Source organism: Enhydra lutris, unplaced genomic scaffold, assembly GCF_002288905.1.
Source record: "Enhydra lutris kenyoni isolate GAN:26980312 unplaced genomic scaffold, ASM228890v2 scaffoldscaffold83, whole genome shotgun sequence".
Taxonomy (NCBI): domain Eukaryota; kingdom Metazoa; phylum Chordata; class Mammalia; order Carnivora; family Mustelidae; genus Enhydra; species Enhydra lutris.
The window spans coordinates 3,330,375-3,355,128 of NW_019154167.1; the positions used below are offsets into that span (position 1 = coordinate 3,330,375).

Consider the following 24,754-nt stretch of genomic DNA (forward strand, 5'->3'; position numbering starts at 1 on the left):
TGGGAGGGAGACAAACCATAAGCGACTCTTAATCTCACAAAACAAACTGAGGGTTGCTGGGGGGAGGGGAGTTGGGAGAAGGGGGGTGGGGTTATGGATATTGGGGAGGGTATGTGCTATGGTGAGTGCTGTGAAGTGTGTAAACCTGGTGATTCACAGACCCGTATCCCTGGGGATAAAAATATATGTTTATAAAAAATAAAAAAATAATAATAAAAAAAGAAACATGGTTTGCAATTATTTTTCCATTCTGTAGTCTCCCTCTTCACTCTATTGATCATTTCCTTTGCTGTGTAGAAATGTTTTTAGTTTGTTATGTCCCCTTTTTTATTTTTTTTTCACATTTGTGGCCTGTCCTTTAGTATCATATCCAAGAAATTATTGCCAAGACCAATTTTATGAAGATTTTCCCCCATGTTTTCTTGTAGGAGTTTTTGGCCTTAGGTTTATTTTTTAAATCAATTTTGGGTTTATTTTTGTATATGGTGTAGAGCAACAGTTTTATTTCATTTTTTTTTTGGCATGGGTATATACAATTTTTCCAAAAATTTGTTAAAGAGACGATCCTTTCCCCATTGAGAGAACTTGGTACATTTTGAAGAGTTTATATCTGGGTCTCTACTCTGTTCCATTGGTCTACATGTATATTCTCATGCCAGTACAATGCTGTTTTGATTGATTACACTATCTTCATAATGTGTTTTAAATTCAGGAGGTAAGAGGCCTCCAGCTTTGTTCTTCCATCTCAAGATGATTTTGGCTATTCAGGGTACTCTGTAGTTGTGTATGAATATTAAAACTGCTTTTTTGAAAAAAAAAACTGCTTTTTGGGGCACCTAGGTAGTTCAGTTGGTTGAGCTTCAGACTTGATTTTGGCTCAGGTCATGACCTCAGGATTGTGGGATTGAGCCCTGCATTGGTCTCTGCACTCAGCATGGAGTCTGCTTGTCCCTCTCCCTCTCCCTTTTGCTTCTCTCCCCACCTCTAAAAATAAATAAAATCTTTTAAAACATTAAAAAAACTGTGTTTTAAATATTTCTGTGAAAAATGTTATGGGAATTTTGATAGGGATTTTATTGAATCTGTAGACTGCTTTGGGAAGTAGGGACATTTTAATGATATTAAGTCCTCTGATCCATGAACATAAGATATCTTTCCATTTATTTGTGTCTTCTTCAATTTTTTTTCAACAATATTTTGTAGTTTTCAGTGTGCAAGTCTCTCACCTCCTTATGTTTATCCTTAAATATTTTATTATTTTGAGTCCTATTGTAAATTGGATCATTTTCTTAATTTTCTTTTTAGATTGTTGATTGCTAGTTTATTAAAATGCAACTGATTTTATATGTTTATTTGTATACTGCAACTTTGGTGGATTCATTTATTAGTTAACAGGTTTTTGCTTTATGGAATCCATAGCATTTTCTGTATATAAGATAATGTCATCTATGAACAGAAATAAATTTCTTCCTTTCTGAATTGATTGCCTTTAATTTCTCATTCTTAAGTAATTTCTCTGGCTAGATTTTTCATTACTGTATTGAATAGAAATGGCAAGCATCAGCTTCCTTGCCTTGTTCTTGATCTTAGAGGGAAATTTTTTTTTCACTATTGAGTGTAATGTTAGCTGTAGGCTTTTATATATGACCATTACTATATTGAGTTAATTTTCTTCTATGCCTAGTTTATTCAGTGTTTTTATCATGAAAGAGTGAATGAATATTGTAAGATACCTTTTCTTCATATACTGAGATGATCACGTGCTGTTTTTCTTTTATTTTGTTAATATGGTTTATTACATTGACTGATTTCTATATATTAAACCATCCTCTCACCCTGGGGATAAATCCCATTTGGTCATGGTGCATGTCTCTTCTAATGTGCTGTTGAATTTGGTTTGCTAATAATTTGTTGAAGAGTCTTAAATCTATATCCATCATGGATATTGGCCTACAATTTTGTTTCCTTGTAGTGTCCTTGTCTAGATTTGTTATCAGGATATGTTGGGCTCATAAAATGAGTTTGGAAGTACTCCTTCCTGTTCAAATTTCTGGAAGAGTTTGAAAGGATTAACATTAATTTTTCTTCAAATTTTTTACAGTATTTGCCAGTGAAGTAGTTTACTCCTAGACTTTTCATCATTGGGAGGGTTTTGGTTAAAACAGCTTTAATCTCCTTACTAGTTATAGGTCTGTTCAGATTTTCTATTTTTTTATAATTCAGTCTTGATAAATTGTATCTCTCTAAGAATGTATCAGTTTTTTCTAGATTATCTAATTTGTTAGTGTATAATTGTTCATAATGGTCTCTTCTCATTCTTTTTGTTTCTGTGGAATCAGCTGTAGTATTTTCTCTTTCATTTCTAACTTTACTTAATTGAGAATACTATATGTTTTCTTAGTCTACATAAAGTTGTCAATTTTGCTGATAAAAAAAAAAACTGTTAGGGAGCACCTCGATGGCTCAGCCATTGAATGTCTAGCTTTGTCTCAGGTCATGATCCCAGCGTCCTTGGATTGAGCTCCACATCCGGCTCCCTGCTCAGTGGGAAGCCTGCTTCTCCCTCTCCCACTCCACCTGCTTGTGTTCTCTCTCTCACTGTGTCTCACTCTGTCAAATAAATAAATAAAATCTTTAAAAAAAAACCTCTTAGTTTTGTTGCTTTTTTTTCCTACTGTTTTTCTATTCTCTATTTCATTGATTTCTTCTCTAATCTTCATAATTTCCTTTTTATTTCCTGCTAACCTGGCCTTAGTTTGTACCTTTTCCAGTTCTTTAAGCTGTTCAGGTAGGTTGTCTATTTGAAATCTTTCTTTTTTTAATGTAAATATTTATTACAATAAACTTCCCTCAGTTCTGCTTTTGATGCATCCTATAAGTTTTAGTATGTTGTATTTTAACTTTTGTTTTTCTCAAGATATTTTCAAATTGCCCTTTTGATTTCCGTTTTGATCCATTGGTTGTTTAAGAGTGTTATTTGATGTCCACATATTTGTGAAATTTCTAGTTTTTCTTCTGTAATTTGTTGTCAGTTTCATTCCATTATGGTCAGAAATGATACTTGGTATAATTTCAATCTTCTTACATTTGTTAACACCTGTTTTATGACTTAACATGTGATTTATCCTCATAAAATACCTGTGTGTGTGTGCTTCAGAAGTTGTGTATTCTGCTGATGTTGCATGGAATGTGCTGTATGTATCTATTAGGTATATCTGTCTATAGTTTTGTTCAAGTCCTTTATTTCAGATCAACAGAAGTGTTGATCTTCTGTCTGGATGTTCTATCCATTATTAAAAGTGGGGTAATAAAGCCCCTTACTATTGTGTTCCTATCTATTTCTCCCTCTAGTTCTGTCAAAGATTGCTTTATATATCTGGATGTCCTGTTGTTTGGTGCACATACATTTATAGTTGTTTTATGTTCCTGGTGAATTGAGCCTTCTGTCATTATGTAATGTGTTTCTTTGTCTTTTGTGACAGCTTTTTTTTTTTTTACTTGAAGTCTATTTTGTCTGATATATGTATGGCCACCCCCACTTTCTTTCAGTTAACATTTGCATGGAAAATTTTTCTCCATGTTTTTGCTTTCCACCTCTGTGTGTCCTTGTACCTAAAATAAGTCTCATAAACAATGTGTAGTTATCTCTTGGGTTTGGGGTTTGTTTTATTTTGTTTTTGGTTCTTATCTATTAAGCCACTCTATTGTTTTGATAAGAGAGTTTAATTCATTTTGATTTAAAGTAATTACTGATAGTGTAGACCTAACTATTGCCATTTTATTAATTATTTTCTGTCTTGTAGTTTTTCTTTCCTCACCCCCTTTTTTTTTCTTTTTTTGCTGCTGTATTCCTTTGTGTTTCATTGATTTACTTTTGCAGTGACAATCTTTGATTCCTCTCTCTTCAATATTGTGTATCTCCTACAGGTATTTTCTTTGTGGTTACCATGGGGATGACAGAAAACATCTTGTAGTTATAACAATCTATATTGGCTAATAATAACTACAATTGCATACAAAAACTTACTCCCCTACCTTTGTAACTTTGTATTATTGATGTTCACCAAATACATCCTTCTAAATTGTGATCCATTAACATATTTTATAGTTATATTTATTCTTCTACTCTTCTCTTTTAACTCCCATACCATAATTGAAATGATTTATACACTACCATTATTATATTATTCTGTATTTGTCTATTTAGTAACTTTATAAGTGCACTTTATATTTTCATAAGTTTTCATGCTGCCGCCTACAGTGCTTTCCTTTTAACTTGAAAAACTTCCTTTACCATTTCTTATAAGGCAGGTCTAATGGTAATTACCTCCCTCAGGTTTTGTCTATCTGGGGAAGTACTTTTCCTTCGTTTTTTGAAAAGCAGTTTTGTTGAACCTAATATCTTTGGTTGGCAGATTTTTGTTTTTGTTTCTTTTTTTTTTTTCCTTTCAACTCTTTAAGTACATCACTCCATTTTCTTCTGACCTGAAGTGTTTCTGCTGAGAAATTCATTTATAGTCTCGTGGGTGCTTCCTTGTATGCAATGAATCATTTTTCTCTTGCTGCTTTCAAAATTCTTCCTCTGTTTTTGACTTTTGACAATTTGCTTATAGTGTATATTGGTGTGGACTTCTTTGTATTCATCCTTATTGAAATCTTTTTGGCTTTCTGAATCTGGATGTCCACCACCATCCACAGTTTTGGGGATTTTTCTCTCATCATTTCTTCCAATATATTTTCTGTCCCCTTTTCTCTTTTTTCCCCTTCTGAGACTCCTATAATGTGTATATTGGCCCACCTATTGGTATCCCCTGGGTCTCAGACTTTCTTCACTCTTTTTCATTTTTTTTCCTTTTGCTCCTTTGACTGGTTAATTTCAAATGAATATCCTGAGTTCACAGATTCTTTCTTTTGCTTGATCAAATTGGCTGTGAAACTTTTTTAATAATTTTTTTTTCAATTCAGTTACTGTATTCTTCAGCTCGAAAATTTGGGCTGTTTTTCTTTTAATTTACTACCTCTTTATAAATACTTTCATTTTGCCCATGAATCATTTACCTGACCTCACTGAACATCTCCATGACTGTTATTTTTAATTTTTTGTCTGGTAATTCATCTATCTCTATCTCTATAGGGTTGGTTTCTGGAGACTTATTTGTTTCTTCAATTGGGCCTTTTTTTCCTATTACTTTGTGTACCTTGAAACTTTGTGCTATTATCCATGCATTGGAAAACACAGCCACCTCTCCCAGTCTTTACAGAAAGGCTTTATATAGGGAAATACATTCATTCATCAACCTAGCTAGAGATTCTGGGGTTCTCTCAAACCTTTTCTGCAGATGCATCTTATATAGGCTTTATAATTTTCCAATTAGGGAGATTTGCTTTTTTCTTTCCAAGGGCTTATAGTATTTGCTCCCTCCAGTGTCTTCAATACTGCAGGTTCCCTTGTACTGCCTCAAAGTGCTGAGCTCTCTTGTTTTCTGCGGTCCCTAGATATCTCAGACATGCTGGCTCTGCATCAGCACTCTCACTCAGGAGACACAGAAAACAATCCATTTCACAGTTCCCCTGAAAGTGAGAACATTGGATGTATACCCCACTCTTCTCTTTTCCTTCCAAGGGAGAAGTTGCAAGATGGGCTTTTCCTACCATTTGCAAGATGTTCCAGCTTGGAGGAGGAGCTGATATGGTTAAAATACAATAGCTTTTCTTACCCTTTCAGTGCAACCGTTCTTGGCTTTGAGCTTGCTTGTGGTACCGTGAATTCTTATCTGAATTTTGGAGTTCTCATAAAGGTTTTTTAAACTGTTTGTTTTTGTTAAGTAATTTCTGTAGAGAGACAAGATCTGGTGCTTCCTATTCTACCAGCCTATTGATGTTTCCTCTAATGTTGTTTATCTCAATCACCTCAGCTAAATTCCAATCTCCCTAGCACCATATCTGCCCCTTAGTCATCTGTGTATCTCCATTGGACTTTACACACAGTTGATTTTCAATAAATGTGTTAGTGACTGGATGAGTCCTATCAACAATCTTAGTTAAGAATAAGAGGCCGTTCCTAAAACTTTCATTAAATAGGCATAGGCATTCCTCTTTATCAAATAAGCCAAAGCAGACTCTTATTTCTAGATTCTTTAAGAAAGGCCTACACATTATCCAAATCCTAATTTTCATGATTTAATATTGTAAAGATTTAAAAATTTTCCTTATGGTTCAAATTTCTACTCAATCCTCTTCCCTACCGCAACCAACTAAGGAAGCAGTTGTAGACAGAGATTAGAAGCAAAGACTGAGAAGAAGATAATTAGTTTGAGAACTAGGAGAGCAGAGAATTCTAAGGAAAAAAGGAGGTGTCCATTATACATTGATTTATGTGCCAGACAAGGTTTAGCAATTAACTTTTTGGTGGTGCCAAAGGGTGTAATGGTCTTGAAAAGAAAGAGGCAATACAGGAAGATGTAGAATTAGGTAATTATAAGAAGATATTTAAATAACTAGAGAAGCTTTAACAGAATTGTGGGATTGAAGTCAGATTTCAGTAAGATAAGAACTAAAGGAGGCATAGTAAAACAAATGTTCTACATAAACTTTTCAAACAACTGAGTGTGAATAGGAAAAAGAGAAATGAGATAGTGTACCTTGAAGAGAAAGCAGGATAAGGAAAGTATTTTTAAACATGTATACTCATTTAGAATGGGTGGAGGAGTTTACTGTATTTATTATGGGACAAAATTTGAAAATGCAGTTGTAAGAGGGGGTAACTGAAGGTTAGGATAACATATGGGAAGGTGTAAAATAATAAATAAAGGTAGACAATTTAAATTTGGAAAGAGATAATTGTACCTTTTCTTCCTAGAATAGAGAAAAGGGGAAAAGAAAGGGCAAAAATGAAGAAATATCTTGAAATAGAATGGAAGAAAACTGAAGCATTTTATGTTGAATGGTCTTGGTCTGTTTCTTTTTTTTTAAGATTTTATTTATTTAAGAGAAAGATAGAGATAAAAAGAGAGAGAGAGAGAAAGAGAGAGAGCAGGGGTAGGAGCAGATGGAGAGGGACAAGCAGATGACTGATCACAGAACTCCACATGGGGCTGGACCCCATAACCCTGAAATCATGACCTGAGCTAAAATCAAGATTCATATGCTTAACTGACTGACCATCCAGGTGCCCTTATTTATTTATTAGAGAAAAGAGAGAAGGAGGGAGGGAGGGGGGGGAGAGAACATGAGATGGGAGAGAACATTAGAGAACAGAAGGAGAGGGAAAGAGAGAATCTCCAGCAGACTCCCCTCTGATCATGGAACCAAATGCATGGCTTGATCCCAGGCCCCAGAGACTATGACCTGAGCCAAAATCAAGAGTTGGGCACTTAATTGACTGAGTCCCCAGGCACCCCAGTCTTGGCTTGTTTCTTTAGTGACTTCAGATGTGACACCAGTTTCCAGATTTATAGAATTAAATAAGTTACACCAAGATTCCTTCTGCTGACATAAAGGCCACTGAAGAGGAGTTGGAAGGCTGGTAAGAGTAGATTAAATACAAGTAAATGTTGCATATGAAGAAGACAAATGAAGGATGACTAATAGAATTATTCTATGACTAATAGAATTACATATACAGTCATAATGAAAGTGAAGTAGAAGGCTTAAAAGACACAACAGTCTAGTGGACTGTTAGAACCATGAACCTGCCTTTCATAAATGAGAAGTTCCATTTTTACTGAGCTATTTTTACACATTATTTGAAAGAAAGATCTTTCTTTCTCTCATCTTCTGCAAATTTTGACCTGTCCCCACTGCTATTGCCACCTTATTTGTTCTTTTGCCGATCCACTTTAAGAATTCTTTGCACTGGCTGGCTCAGTTGGTTATGTTCTGCCTTTGGCTCAGGTCATGATCCCAGAGTCTTGGGATCTTGTCACACATCAAACTCCCTTCTCAGTGGAAGTCTGCTTCTCCCTCTCTCTTTCTGTCCCTCCACCCTGCTCATGCACTCTCTTTCTCTCTCTCTCAAATAAATAAATAAAATCTTTAAATTAAATACATAAAAAATTTAAAAATAATTATTTTCCCATCAGAAGAATGTACAAACTAAAATCCTTGGAATCAACAAATAGCAGTAGAGAATAAACAAAAGCACAGAGTATCAATCTGCAGAGCTTAAGAGCTACTAGTTTAATATACTAAGTGGTCGGTCATGAGAAAATCTGTTCCTAGGTTAATAGGCTAATTACAAGGCTGAGAAAGGAAGTAGCAAAACAGCTAGTGGTGAGTAGATAGACCATTCTTGCTGTACATTCCTATATATAAAAGCAGAGCCAACAGTAATTCTGAGGTGTCTAATAATGGTTGGGCTAATAATTATTTATTCATTACTGATACCGCAGATTCTTCACTAGTGTGTTCAGTTAAACTGCCTGTGGGTGTCACAAAGAAACTTAACCCCACACATGTCAGTGGTTAATAATGGCTCATCTTATTTTACAGTTTAAAGAAATTAATTAAATGGTGCCTGATATAAAAGCTTTGAGTCCTTGGAGAAGTATACTGCATAAATATGATCTATCACTATTAAAATTAACCTTTCCTTTTCTGTGATTTTCCTATTCAGAATTAGCATAATTCTCTTCCTTTCCAAAGTATGTTCATTATCCCATAATTAAGGTAGGGGGTTTTCAAGTTGAGTCTTGACCAAAATTCCCGCTCCTCATTAAGAGGGTTTTATTCTACACATTCACAATCTTTTTTTCCTTTGCTTACTTATCACCACAATCAGCCTTGAGACACAAAATTGTTATCATTTCACCAAGTTAAAATGTTTTCAAATAGCTTAATTACACATAAACTAAAATAATCATTATAGCAATATGTGGACTCTCAACATATTTGCAACTAAGGAAATTAAACTATCTGAATTAGACCCTCAGTGGTCCAGAGAGCCTATTCTTGAAAACAAGTATCTAAGGCACCTGCACAATTTCGAAATAAAGAAGTTCCACAACTAATGAATCATTGAACATTATGGCAAAAACTAATGATGTGTTATACATTGGTTAATTGAATTTAGATTTAAAAATTAAAAAAATAAACAAGTTCCTGGTTTTACGCTGCATCTGTAAACAAAACCAAAGTGTACTTTTTGATATGATGCATACACTATTAATTCAACTTTCAAAATTCAGATATTGGCAAACACTATACTGTTTATATCAGAACGTGGAGCACTAGGTGTTATATGCAAACAATGAATCATGGAACACTACATCAAAAACTAATGATGTACTGTATGGTGACTAACATAACACAAATACACACACACACACACAAGAACTGGTCTTAGGTCAAGTTTGTCCTCTACTCTTTTTAGGGAGGTTCCTTTCTCACATAAGAAGTCTTAGACTGCATCCAATTGATAAATGTGTCCTCTCCATCACCCAAAGCTCCAGTTCTTTCCAATTTTCTTTTTCAGGGGCTTTGCCCATGACAATACTTTTCTCTTGTGAAAATCAAGTATCAACTCTTGTAGGTCTAACGTCACTGCCTTTGATCCTTCGCTATCCATTTGTTGCCTGATTTCTGATGGCTTTTTAGCCTTTGACTTTCTCATCTTACTAGAAACTCAAGATTGGTGTGTTCTTTGACCTGACCTATTTGTTCACAACTTTGCTAACACCTCTGCAAGGTCCGAGCTTCTAAGCTTCAGGTTGACTCTACACTATCAGACCTGGTTTTACAAACATCTGAGATTTACCTCCAGATCTCTTGCCCGACCCCCTTTTTGTGTTGATCCTGATCTACTATTGTCAACCATAATAATACGGAGATATTTGGAGTAAAGGTGATAAGGGAAGTGGTATGATTTCTGGTCTTCTCTAAATTACAGCAAAACATATGTCTATTAACAGGACCAGATATTTATATATCACTCCTGATACCTCTAAGTAATTTGTGGAAAGAACTATTTCTAAGGGAACAAAAGGTCTTCCAAAGTTTAAACCATATCTATACAAATAAAGTGTAGAGAATAATTAAGGGAATTATCTAAATGATGCAAAGCCACTCTTCCTCCTCAATTATGAGAACACTTAAAGGTGGTTTATGTATGAACTAGCCAGATGATATTTATCTCACTTTTCTACAGGTATACCATAATATAAAATCCACTTTTATTTGTATAAAATAAGACATTTGAGTTGGAAGGGTCTAAATTGTTTTATCCCCCAGTTCATGTTGGATGTTTAAACATAGAACGTGTAGTTTTATTTTTTCCCTCTTCAGATATTAAAAAAAAATCCATTACCCAATGACTAAAATGGATTAGAAGACAGAACTACTAAAAAGTACTATAAAGATGACGGCATTGATATCAATACAAACAGAGCACATTGTTAGAGAATAACGTCTTCATTTGACATATGTTCCTAATAAATTCCAAAAGCAGAGAGCTCCCTAATTTGTTTTTAGTTTTTAATCTGTCTTTCCCATCCTTGAATGACACATGAATTTCTTAATATTTCTTCAGATGCTGGAGTATATGCAGCTTTCTAACCATTTAAATGTACATCCCTCAAGAAACTTTTCTGTATGGCCTTATGCTTCATAGCCAGTTTTCAGGTATGTCTGCAGCTTTTGCATTAGTTTGCCATTTGAAAAAGTGTTTTGTCCTAAGTTACAAATGTAAAAAAAGTCAACATAATGCTCTCTTGCTCATTTTTATTTTTCCACTGAATCAATTCACACTCAATACCCTTTGAACTTATTCATATAGAACCACTCACTTTCTGTCTAAAAATCTATTTTTTATAAAAAGGGAACAGAAGTAAACTCCTAGTGCAAGAAGACTGAGTAAAAAGTAGTATTAACATTAATGTGTATTTTGTGTAAATGTTAAGAATGCCAGCTTAGGCCTCACTACTTACGAAGTGCTTACTAGCTTCGGTAACTTATATATGACTTCTCTGAGGCCAATCTCCTCATTTAAAAAATGGAGCATAAGAAATAACACAGAAGACCTTAGGAGAAGGAAAGGAAAAGTAAATTGGGGGAACTCGGAGGGGGAGAAGAACCAGGAGAGACCATGGACTCTGAGAAACAAACTGAGGGTTTTGGAGGGGAGGGGGATGATGAGTTAGGTGAACCTGGTGGTGGGCATTAAGGAGGGCATGTCTTGCATGGAGCACTGGGTGTGGTGCATAAACAATGAATCTTGGAACACTGAAAAAAATAAAACAAAATCTAAAAAATAATAAAAGAAATAAAAAGTGGACCATAGACATTTCTTCAATGAAGACATACAAATGGCAAATAAGCACACAAAAAAATGTTTAGTATCATTAGCCATTAGGGAAATGCAAACCAAAACCACAATGAGATACCACTACAAACCCATTAGGATAAATACTATTTTTTTAAAAAGTGGGAAACAGCAATTGCAGGGTCATAGGGAAGTTCTATTTTTAATTTCTTGAGGAATCTCCACACTGTTCTCCAAAGAGGCTGCACCAACTTGCATTCCCACCAACAGTGTAAGAGGGTTCCCCTTTCTCCACATCCCCTCCAACACATGTTGTTTCCTGTCTTGCTAATTTTGGCCATTCTAACTGGTATAAGGTGATATCTCTTCCCTATGACCCTGCAATTGCACTACGGGGTATTTACCCCAAAGATACAGATGTAGTGAAAAGAAGGGCCATCTGTACCCCAATGTTTATAGCAGCAATGGCCACAGTTGCCAAACTGTGGAAAGAACCAAGATGCCCTTCAACGGACGAATGGATAAGGAAGATGTGGTCCATATACACTATGGAGTATTATGCCTCCATCAGAAAGGATGAATACCCAACTTTTGTAGCAACATGGACGGGACTAGAAGAGATTATGCTGAGTGAAATAAATCAAGCAGAGAGAGTCAATTATCAAATGGTTTCACTTATTTGTGGAGCATAACAAATAGCATGGAGGACATGGGGAGTTAGGAAAAGGGAGTTGGGGGAAATTGGAAGGGGAGGTGAACAATGAGAGACTATGGACTCTGAAAAACAATTTGAAGGGTTTGAAGAGGTGGGGGGGTGGGAGGTTGGGGGAACCAGGTGGTGGGTATTAGAGAGGGCACGGATTGCATGGAGCACTGGGTGTGGTACAAAAACAATGAATACTGTTATGCTGAAAATAAATTTTAAAAAATGATTAAAAAAAGTGGGAAACAGCAACTGTTGGCAAGGATGTGAAGAGATTGGAAGTTTGTGCATTTCTGCTGGGAATGTAAAATGGTGCAGTTGCTTTAGTAAAAGATCTGGCAGTTCATCAAAAGATTAAATATAGAGTGACCATATAGCCCTAAAATGATAACATATGTTCACACAAAAATGTATACACTAATGTGTGTAGCAGCATTATATATAATAGCTGAAGAATGGAAACACCCAAAATGTACTTCAACTGATGGATAGATAAATAAAATGTGATATAACCATAAATAGAATATTATTTGGCAGTAAAAAGGGATGAAGTGTTAATACAAGCTATATATTTGAATCTTGAGAACAATATTCTAAGTGTGAGAAGCCAATCACAAAAGAACACATGTTGTATGATTTCATTTATATAAACTGTCCAGAATAGGCAAATCTATAGACACAAAAAACTGATTAGTGATTGCCTGGAGCCATAGGTGTGGGTGGTGGTGGAGGACTGGGAAATAACTGCTAATGGGTATGAAGTTTCTTTTGGGGATACTGTAACATTCTGTTGTGATGCTTGCATGACCCTGTAAATGTATTAGAAATCATTGAAATGTATGATATAAGTAGGTCAGTTGTATGGTATATGGATAATACCTTAAAAATGCTTTTTTAAAAATGGGGCAAATAGTTTCCTCTATCTCAAAGAATTATTGGAAAAAGTAAATGAAATAATCCAATAAAATATTTAGTACAGTGTCTAGCATCTTTCAAGCAATCAATAAATGATAATTTTACTACTACTACTAGCAATAATAACTACTACTAGTAGTAGTATTGGAGCTATTATTAAATAATATTATCAGTATTATAATACTGATATATGATTAAATAATATCATCAGTATTATAATATAGTAGTACTGCTATTATTAAATAATACTAAATGTTATTATAACAATTATTACTAGAAGTATATCTATTATTGATACTAAATATTATTATAATGATATTAGTTGTAGAGTTATTGCTAAATAACTATTATTTTATATAGTTAAATACATAATATAGTTATTATTATTAAATTGTATTAGAGTGATAGCTTCTTGGAGGATCTAATATGAGGCCTAGGTAATGTTTTTTTTACACAATGGTCCTACTTAGTTAATTAATTTATTTTTATTTTATTTTTCAAAATTTATTTAATTCAATTAACATACAATGTATTATTAGTTTCAGAGGTAGAGTTCAGTGATTCCTCAGTCTTATATAACACCCAGAGCTCATTACACTGTGTGTCCTCCTTAAAGTCCATCACCCAGTTGCCCCATTCCCCCACTCCCCCTCCCCTGAGGCCTAGATAATCTTACCACACTTGGTATGCTGTAATAAAAATAACACAACTTTGGAGTCAAACAAATCAGATCAAAGTTTCATTTCTGCCACTTACTAAATATGTAGCCTCAATAAAGTTATTTTATCTGTCTGAAGCTGAGTTTCCTCATCTGCAAAATATTTCAACAATACCAACTACTACTTTGGGGTCTTATGAGGAATAAATAAAACAGTGTATGCACAAATGCATATTGCAGTGCCTAGTACATAGTGAATTTTCAAATAACTTTGTTACCATATGTATAAAATCACAATATTGGCATTAAGAAAGTGTGATGAAGTACTTTCAAGCTTATATTAAATCTCAATGGGACATAAACTTTGACAATGTCCCCAAAACATCAATATATGCAAGAGGTCTGGTCAATAATCATGTTAGTCCTAAAATGTTCATAGACAACTTATCACATTACAGACAAATCTTTAGTAAACTATTAAATTTTTCTTTTTGATTTTTTAAAAATTTTTATCCCTAAGTGTCTCAGAATAAGTACAACTATGTTATAGAAACTGAGACAAAATAAGTAAACCAGTTTCAGTCTCAAGTGCTAATATGGCAGCCAACTTGTAGGGAAAAGGTTTGGCCCAGATTTTTCAAAGTTTTAAATAATTGTAAATGTTCAGTGTTGTACATTCTGGGTAATATAATTGTTTTCAGTTTGGGGTGGCCCATGCTAAGCTCATGCATGTTATCTAGCAAAAAATGAAATTAAAAAAATCTTCAGGAAATAGCTCATTAACCCTAGAATGCCTACAACAGAGAGTAAATGCTGCCATGAACCAGCTACAACTATGGGGCTAAGAAAGCTGAGTGAAATTGCTTCCCAAAGTCTTCACTTACTCTAGAGCAAATGAAGATTTTCAAGGAGGTATCTGAAGCTAAAGTGTAGGAGGAGTACACAAAAATACAAAATGTACAAAAAAGTATACAAAAATACAAAGAATTCAAAGAAATCCCTTGCTACCACCATTAGATCCACAATACATATACCAAATCATTACTCAAGCTAATGAAATTATCATGTATTGCTATTTATATTGATAGTAATTCTGGCTTGACATTTTCACTCAATTGGTTGGTGACTTGCTTTGGATTGTTTGTTCTATGATAACATTAGAAAGAGTTGACTAATTTTGCTAAACTGACGAGATGCAAGGGTATCTTAAGTTTCCATTCTTAGGGGCACCTGGGTGGCTCAGGGGTTAAGAATCTGCCTTCAGCTCAGGTCATGATCCCAAGGTCCCAGGATCCAGCCACACATATGGCTCCCTGTTCAATAGGGAGTCTGCTCCTCCCTCTCCTTCTACTCCTTCCCCCATGCTTTCTTTCTCTCACTGTCTCTCAAATAAATAAATAAAATCTTCAAAAAAAAAGTTTCCATTCTCAACATTGCCATATTGAAGCAAATGATGGATAATTTATTATTTAAAAAGGTTATATCTTTTGTAATTTTTAATTTTTTTCATGTAAATTTAGTACTTGGGTTAAGGTTACAAAGATATAACATTGGCTAAAAAAAAGTGTAGAGCTGTTAATTTATGAGGTCTTCCCACAAAAATAGTCACTCTCCATTTTCCCATCTCTGTTTTGGCAGTTATCATATTGCACTGTAATTCTGCTTCCACATCTGTTTTCCCCAGTAGACTGAGAATACCTTAAGGTCAAGGATCTCATTTTATTCACCTCTATATCCCCAGGATCTAACACTGTATTTGACATCTGTTAAGAACACAAAAATTGTTTCTATGTAAATAAAGTTTTAAAAAGATAGACTTGGTTAAACAGCTCATTTCCTATTTCAAGGTTTCAATTAGTTACTTATTTTTGCTTTGTAGTCTTGAGTACTACATTAAATATTATATTTTGCTTTATTCCTTCATAGAGGCTTTTATAGTAGTCTCTTAAAACTAATACAATTTTCAGTAGAAACTGATATGCTGGTGAAATCGATTTCTGATGAAGATTAACATTCCTTTACACACAGAGAAAGTTTGAACCAGTAGCACATAACACAGTCATTAAATATGAATTTGAATAGCTTGTAATAGTAAGATAAATTCTGAATGAGAATAGAAGAGAATCTTTAATACTGGATCAGATTTATCTACAGATGACTTTTTTTTTTTTTTTGAAACATCTGCGGTTTTCAATTAGCTTGGACTGTCCCACTGGTCTGAGTTTTTCTGATACACTTTTTTTTTTAATTTTATTTTTTTTAAACATATAATATCTTTTTATCCCCAGGGGTACAGGTCTGTGAATCGCCAGGTTTACACACTTCAAAGCACTCACCATAGCACATACCCTCCCCAATTAAGCCCCCAAAACTTCTTTTTGACTCTTTGACACAAAAAGAGAAAGCAAACAGTGTTCATATTTCTTTCTGCATAACACTGACTGGTTTATTTTAAGTCTTAGGACATTTAAAAAAATTATCATCATCAATGAGAAGAACAAGTTACATTTCTAAATTTATCTTCAATTGAAATTAGATGTCAAAAAAAGAAATTAGATGTCAGATCTCAAATCTTTTCATGCACATTTATTCATGGCTTTTCAAAGCTTCTAAGAGCCTGTTAATTCGTAAAGCATGCCTTTAAGTTCTATAATAAAACCAAAAAACCCCAAAAAACAGTATCCAAAGAAGGGTCTACCTAGCATCAATACATTCCAAGTAGGACACATGTTGTTATGATGTTTTAATACTTTGATATTAAAGTGTAATATGAATTAATACACTGTAATACAGTGCTATTTTTTCTTAGAAAATTTGAAAATATTTTTACTTTCAACTACCAAAAAAAGACAACGCTGATATAGTAAAAGTTTATTTATCAAATTCAAACAAAATTTACCTTCACAGTAAGAAAATAGAGGAAAATAGGACCAAATAGGACTTTTTGTGTATTTTGTACATTGCTTTTGTCTGTATATGTCATATATTACTAGATGCAGCTGTAGCAGAATAGGCTTGCTTTGTGAGAGCAATAGTTTTCATATTACTTTGTTAAGAATGTCTTTATCATTTCAAAATATATGGTTATTTGGTTAAGATTAATCTTCTTTCAGGATTACAATCTGAATACAATTTAACAACAACCAAACTATCATCACTATGTCAGCAAAAAGTATGTAAATTTTTACAACAGTGTGGATGACTAATGGATTACACTACAGAAAAGAGAAAGTCAAGATGTTTATTTTCCTCTAGAGGCACAACAAAATATCTGCCGTGATGCCAATCATGCACAAAAAACATTCATTTCTACTGAAAAATTTTATTTACTTGATTGTCTTTACAAATATGCAGAAATGAGAACTTAGTATAACCCTCAACAAACACATAAATAATTATTCCAGACCACATTTTCTAAAACTATCTTGGAGCTAATACTCAAGTATTTCCCACAATATTTCTCATTTTGCATAAAATGCCTGCATGGGATTCTTGTCCATAGGGAAAATGGAATTTACAATGTTTTTTAAAAAAATAATGTTTGTTTTAGGTAACTATTGTTATTTAACAAACTACCTTAGCAGCTAATGACAATAATTTTATTTTGCTCATTATTTTGGGGGTTAGAAATATGAGAACAGTTTACCTTAATGGTTTGTCCCTGAACTACATGACATAAGCCAGGGTAGCTGGATCCACTTCCAACATGGCTTCTTCACTTACCAGCCTTGAAGCTCATTGGCCTCTTTTTCTTCAAATGGTACCCCATCCTCTAGCGCTTCTCCATGTGGTTTGAGCTTCTCATAGCATAGTAGTTTCAGAGAAGACAAAGAGACCTGAAGAGAAGCTGCAAGGCTTCCTTTGATCCAGTCTCCAGAATTCTAGGATACCACTTCTACCACACTCTATTGATCAATCATGTTCCTAAGGCCATCTTGAATTCAAGGGGAAAGGGATGATAAACTATGTTTAGGTGGTAAGATAGCAAAAAATCTGTGGCCAACTTGAATAGAATGCTGTGTCAAATTTTAGGTACGGAGATTTGGGAAACTTGAACTTGGTAATGGGCTTAGCCATTTGAATTGGATTGTTCTTTGGTACTTTTGCTTTTTGTTCTAATCTGAGGATGTCTAGAGCTGAATTTTCCTAATGAACTTTAAAAAAAATGAAGAGGGGCACCTGGGTGGCTCAGTGGGTTAAGCCTCCGCCTTCTGCCCAGTCATGATTCCAGGGTCCTGGGATTGAGCCCTGCATCCAGCTCTCTGCTCAGCAGGGAGTCTGCTTCCCCTCTCTCTTTCTGCCTGCCTCTCTGCTTACTTGTGATCTCTGTCTCTGTCAAATAAATAAATAAAATCTTAAGAAATGAAGAAAAATAATTTCCAAAAGTTTTCATGATCTTACTGAATTCTGAAAGTTTTTCAGATATAAATAGGGACATCCAATCACTCCAATTATTTATCTCTCTTTTTTGCACTTGTGGTTTCTAAACTTTCTGACTGCAGAACTCCCACTGACACTGAGGAGCTCTCTGACATTTATAGTGCTCCTAACACCACCTTACTATTGAGGCATAAGTCTAAGTTACAAAATGACACTCAGGTGTGAATAAATGATGCTAGATAAATATGTAGAAAAGTTAAAATCACCTAAAATTAACCAGTTTTGTGCTCTTTCAAATGCCAAAGATCTGGTTTAGCTGATTTGGTTTTCTTTTGCCTCAATTATACAGTTGCTTTAGCATTTTAGAGAAATAGTCTTTCGGGATGAAAAATGGGCAGGCCTTCATCTTTCTGTCAAAAAAGTTGCCTCCAAACTCTGTCACAAACTAAAAACTGAAAAGTTCAGCCTTGCACTTAATGCAAATTGAAAGCAAATCACTTTAGTGATTTTACAGGGTGATGGTGGTGGGCTGTTTTGGCACATATACCTATGTTGAAATATACATTTATACCAAGCATACATCTTAGAGATGTCCTAAATAGCATATATAATTGCTGTACCCAGTGAATCTGTGTGACATATACCCCCTACAATGGTCTCTCTCCTTGCTTTCGACCAGTACTCCTCTAACATTTTTATTAAGGCTTGACTAATAGCAGAGGTGAATGAAGAAGTATCTCACTGATGGGCCACAAACACAAAATTTGAGGTAGTTGTGTAAAATATGAAAATAATTTATCCACTTGAACCTTCATGAAAACTAATGATATAAGATCATCTTTTGGTTCACGTAATCCCTGGCAAACTACAGAGTTCGACTTGAGGTATTTTCATTCCAGTATTGATGGAAAGATGTAAGCAAAAATTACCGAGGGTATGTGTCTGCACATCTAGATTTGGCTATAACAAAATGTAATGCGAAATAATAGAAGTGGTGGCAGGGGGATAACCATACCCTAATACATCAACATTAGTTACAAAATATTCACTATTTCCACAATCCATTACTAACATGTTTCTTTTCTTTTGTTTGTTTATTTTAAAATACTTAACTTTGGTACTTACACTGGTGGGCTACATTACCTACAATGTGCTATATTTCCTTTTGGAAATATAAACAAATTCTTAGGAATGTAATTTTCTCTCATCTATTCTCAAGGTAGAAGTAAGCCTCTAACAGTCCAAATTGTATTGGAAAGATCAAAAGTTAAGTAAAACATCTTCCAAAGTAGGTGAAATATTGGGGCAATTCATCTTCCTTGGCTATACAATTGGTAGGTACCACTACAGTCACAGATTTCAATAAATCATATACCCAAAATAAACCTAATGCATTTCTGGCATATTTGCTCACTTCTCTTGCTTCAAACTGAAGAAATTCTGAGAATTGAAGAATAGAATGAAACCCAAGGTAGGTAAAAGCTCACAAATATTGAAGTACATGGTTTAGAGTAAAGGCCGTGGTATGGAAGAGATACTAACAGTCTTTTGAATCTCAAGCTCACAGTTCTTAAAACATACCGATTACTGGTACAGACTCAAAAGGAAGGCTCAACACCTTGTGTCCTTATTTGAGTCTGTAAAAAACATTAGCACCAATAAAACATCTTGTTACTTTTACCAACACTCTATGATTCATAAATATTCAGGACCTCAACCTAAATACAAGTTTTAAACAGCCCTGGATTCTGCCATTGGGAATAAAATTATCACATCATTTTAAGGATTGTACTGAGGGGCTCTTTTATTTTAAAAAGTGCTGTTCTCCAGGAGTTAATGTTCACTAAATGAAAATTTTGGCTGACAAACATGAAAAGTCTTTTGTACCAATCACCAATGCATGACATCTATGTCTCTATCAATCACAGAGTTAAAAAGCTCTGTCCTATAGCACACTTAATACCTAGTGTAACCACTTAGTATTACAATTCCCTGATGCAATACAAACTCATTTCCTTTAACTGCTATTTCACTGAACCCAAGGCTTATAAATGAGCAGACACAAATTGATTTGCATGTAATAACAGTGGCAATAAACCTTTCCTGGTTCATGCAATCTTCCCCCATCTGTTAGCAGAGAACAAGTTTAGGATCTATTATTCCCAGAAGGGGACTTACCCAGCTGGACATCTATAACACTTGGCTTATTCTCCATGGGGAACAATGGCTTGGGAGGCTTGTCTGTGAGTAAAGCTGGAAGAGAAAGTGAAAGAAAGTAATGGGAAAATTGAGATAAATTACAGGATAAGAAAGATTCTATCATGGATGATATTTAATGTTTGTAGACTTGATGGTGTGTAAACATTTATTAGACAGTGTTCTTACTTGAGTTGTTACTCTATCCACACAATATCCATTTTCCAGCATATTTAGAGCACCATTGATTCACTGTAAATAGGCCATTTCAATAGCTACACTTTCAAACAAGATCAAACAAATGGACTACTTTGAGTAATTTTATAAGCTTGTAAGTATAAAGAAATATAGATTTTTTTATTTAATTTTTTTCCAGTGATCCAAAATTCATTTTTTATGCACCACACCCAGTGCTACATGCAATATGTGCCCTCCTTAATACCCACCACCAGGCTCATCCAACTTCCCACCCCCTTCCCCTCCCAAACCCTCAGTTTGTTTATCAGAGTCTACAGTCTCTCATGGTTTGTCTCCCCCTCCGATTGCCCCCAACTCACTTCTCCTCTCCTTCTCCCAATGTCCTCCATGTTATTCCTTATGCTCCATAAGTAAGTGAAACCATATGATACTTGACTCTCTCTGCTTGACTTATTTCACTTAGCATAATCTCTTCAAGTAAAATCAGATAAATATTAAATCTCCATATGTACTTTATGGTACCAAATATTCTTAATAAAATACAACCCTAATAGACATTTCTGGTGGATTGAACCTTCTACACCTCTGAATCTTGCCCAATTCCCCACTCCGTCTCTGAAACATATAACACTGATACTTCATTAGGATAACGATTAAAAATATTGATTGAACATCTTTTGTCCACCAAGTCCTGTGCTAAGTGCTAAGGGAAAAGGAAGTAAAGTCTTCATATTTACCCTCAATTTATAATCTAGGACTATGAACCAAAGTTAGCCCATCAAAATAAACAGATAATAGAACAAAGACTACCATCTAGTGAAAAACTGTAGCATTTGAGCCATAAGACTATATGTGGTAAAGGAATGAGGAGAGGTGAGGTCAATATTGGCTGGCAGAGTTGGGGAAAGTTTCCTGAAGGAAATGGGTCTTCACATAAACCTTAAAGAATGGGAAAGATTTGGAAAGGTAGAGAGTAAGGAAGAAGAAATGAAGGAAAGGAAACACAAACCAAGGAAGAGAGGTAGAACTTAGAACATAATGTGACTAGAAGAAAATGATCTGGTGAGAAGGAGCTGGGTGTGGTAGAGTAAAGAGCAAGTTGCTCATGATGTAGAGTAATTAGAATGAAAAAAGATAGGATGGAACTTAATTCTGGCGGATCCTGAGAAATATGCAGAGGAATTTGGACATGATGTAGTAACTATAAGAACATTGTAGATTCTTGGAACTATAGCAACAAAAGACTCAAGGGAAGTGCTATCTAAAGATGATTGGCTTCCTATATAGGATGAGTTGGAGGAGAACAAAAACAGCTTAGAGTATGCAGTAATAATACAGTAGTGCAGGGCGAGGGTGAAAGGGGATGAAAAGTCATTAATGGTGGAGTCTGGGAAATTTTTTAAAAAGGCAAATTTGAGAGGCACCTGGAAGAAAGAAATGAGAGCACTTGGCACACAGATACAAAATGGTTTATGACAACCCTTGTACCAATCTTTATTTATGTCCTGAATTCTTTTAAACTATTCCCATATTTATGTCTTGCTTCAACTGTCCAACTGGACTCTTACCTATTAAAGGGATAAGTTTTATATGTCTTTGTAATTCACAGGAGACATAGAATAGAGCTGGGCATGTAAGAGATCATTAAACCATGATTAATCAGCTGGCATAGGAATTCTGTGCTGACATGAGAAAAGTTCATCTCATATTTATAAGGTTATTTAGAAGAGAAAAAGAAACATAAGCTTATCAGATGACAGATAAGATAAGGGAATATATAAATTTGTTGAGATGCCCAAAATAGTTGTTGATAATAAACATACATACTTAGAAATTCATTTAGAAAAGAGCTCTATGTTACATCAGCTTTATCTTTCTGATATACAAATTGCTTGAAATGAGAAAATTTTAGTGATTTTTTCTTATTTTTCCAACTAATTTTTACTGATGGAATACAACACATCTTGTCCTTATTCAATCAAATATATTTCTTCTAACTTGGCACAAAAATAGACACATGGGTCAACAGAACAGAATAGAAAACCCAGAAATAAGCCCACATCTATATCATCAATTAACCTTCAATAAAGCAGGAAAGATTATCCAATGTGAAAAAGAAAGACTTAACACATAGTGTTGGGAAAACTGGACAGCAACATGCAAAAGAATGAAAACTGGACTTTATTACCCTGTACAAAAAAATAAATTTAAAATGGATGAAAGACTTAAATGTGAAAGAGGAAACCATCAAAATCCTAGAGGAGAACACAGGTAGTAACCTTTGTGATATAAGCCAAAGTAACTTCTTAGTAGATATGTATCCCGAGGCAAGGGAAAAAAAAATAAACTATTGGGATTTCATCAAAATAAAAAGCTTCTGTGTAGCAAAGGAAATAATCAAAAAAACTAAAAGGCGGCCTCCAGAATAGAGAAGATATTTAAAAATGACAGATCTGATAAAGGGTTAGTATCCAAAATATATAAAGAACTTAAAAAACTCAACACCCCCCAAAAAAACAAATAATCTAATTAAAAATGGGTAGAAGACACGAATAGACAATTTTGCAAAGCAGACATCCAAATGGTCAACAGACACATGAAAAGGTGCTCAACATCACTCATCATCACAGAAATACAAATCAAAACTGTAATGATATGTCACCTCACAGCTGTCAGAATGGCTAAAATCAACAATACAATAAACAAGAGGAGCTGGCAAGGATGTGGAAAAGGGGGAACTCTCTTGCACTGTTGGTGGGAATGCAAATTGGTGCAGCCACTCTGGAAAACAGTATGGAGGCTCCTCAAAAACTTAAAAATGAAAAAACCTGGGGCACCTGGTTGGCTCACTCAGGGGAGCAGGTGACTTTTGATCTTGGGGTCAAGGATTTCAGCCCCACATTGGATGTAGAGATTACTTAAAGAAATAAATAAACTTAAGAAGCAAAAGAACTACCTTATGATCCAGCTATTGCACTACTGGGTGGTTACCCAAAACATACAAAAATACTAATTCAAAGGGATACATATACCCTAGTGTTTACCCCAGCATTATCCACAATAGCCAAACTATGGAAACAGCCCGAGTGTCCATCAACTGATGAATGAATACGTGCCTGTGTGTGTGTGCACGTGCGCGCACACACACACACACACACACAAATATTACTCAGCCATAAAAAAAGATTGAAATCATGGCATTTACAACAACATGGATGGAGCTAGAGAGTATTATGCTAAGCAAAACAAATCAGTTGGAGAAAGACAAATACCGTATGATTTCACTCATATGTGGAATTTAAGAAACAAAACAAATGAACAAAGAGGGAAAAAAGAGAGAGGGAGGCAAACTAAGAAACAGACTCTTAACTATAGAGAACAAACTGATGGCTACTAGAAGGGAGGTGGGTGTGGGGATGGGTGAAATAGATGGTGGGGATTAAGGAATGCACTTGTTGCTATGAGCTGATTTGAGCATGTGGACAAACACACAAATATAATATCTATACTTTTCATTCCTTAAATATTTCAGTTACCCTTAACAATCTGATATTAAAATATTTGAAACATAAAGGATATACTTAAAACAAAATTTAAATATTTGAATTTAAAATCCAGTCATAGAAGGTATTTGATTTTGTTGTTGTTTGCTACTGTTTGTAATAGCAAAATATTGAAAACAACCAAAATATCCATCCATAAGACAGTATTAAATAATATGGCGCTTTCATATAATGATATATTATGATGCAGATGTTTAAAATATTAGATAAATCTGTACATCTGTTATACGAAGATCTCTAAGATATACTGTTCAACAGTGTGCACAGCATACTATCTTTTGTGTAAAAAGAAAGCTATATGTGTGTGTTATGTACCCATCTGTATGCACATATAAAAATGTTTAAGTATGGAATATTTCTGAATGGATACATGTAAAACTGATAACAATGATATCCTCTGAAGAAAGGAACTGGGTGGCTGAAGAATGGTAGAGAGGGTAAGGACAGTATGGTCAGGGAGAAGAAAATTTAATTTTCACTATACACTTTTTCTACATTTTGAACAACATGCATGTATTGTGTATTCAAACATTAATAAAATTAAAATTAAAATCTAGCCACCTACATTTTATTAAAAATAATTTTGATTTCTTTGTAGAATTATTCTCAATTTGCTTTACACATCTCTTCCTGTCGCTTTCCCTGCTTGTACTCTCTCTCTGCCAAATAAATAAAATCTTAAAAAAATATATTCCATGCTCAAAGATGAATATCTTCTTTAAATTTTTTTTAAATTTATTTATTTATTTATTTATTTTTTATTTTTTATAAACATATATTTTTATCCCCAGGGGTACAGGTCTGTGAATCGCTAGGTTTACACACTTCACAGCACTCACCATAGCACATCCCCTCCCCAATGTCCATAATCCCCCCCCCCCCCA

General features: G+C 34.5%; 1 protein-coding gene across 1 annotated transcript in view; it reads right to left on the reverse strand.

Annotated features, from left to right (window-relative positions):
* Window positions 1-24,754, reverse strand: part of LOC111161285 (interleukin 1 receptor accessory protein like 2) — a 645,149-nt gene that overhangs the window by 325,404 nt on the left and 294,991 nt on the right. The window contains exon 5 of the mRNA XM_022524867.1: window positions 20,092-20,166. Coding sequence (XP_022380575.1) covers window positions 20,092-20,166 — 75 coding nt within the window. The remainder of the gene's footprint in view (window positions 1-20,091; window positions 20,167-24,754) is intronic.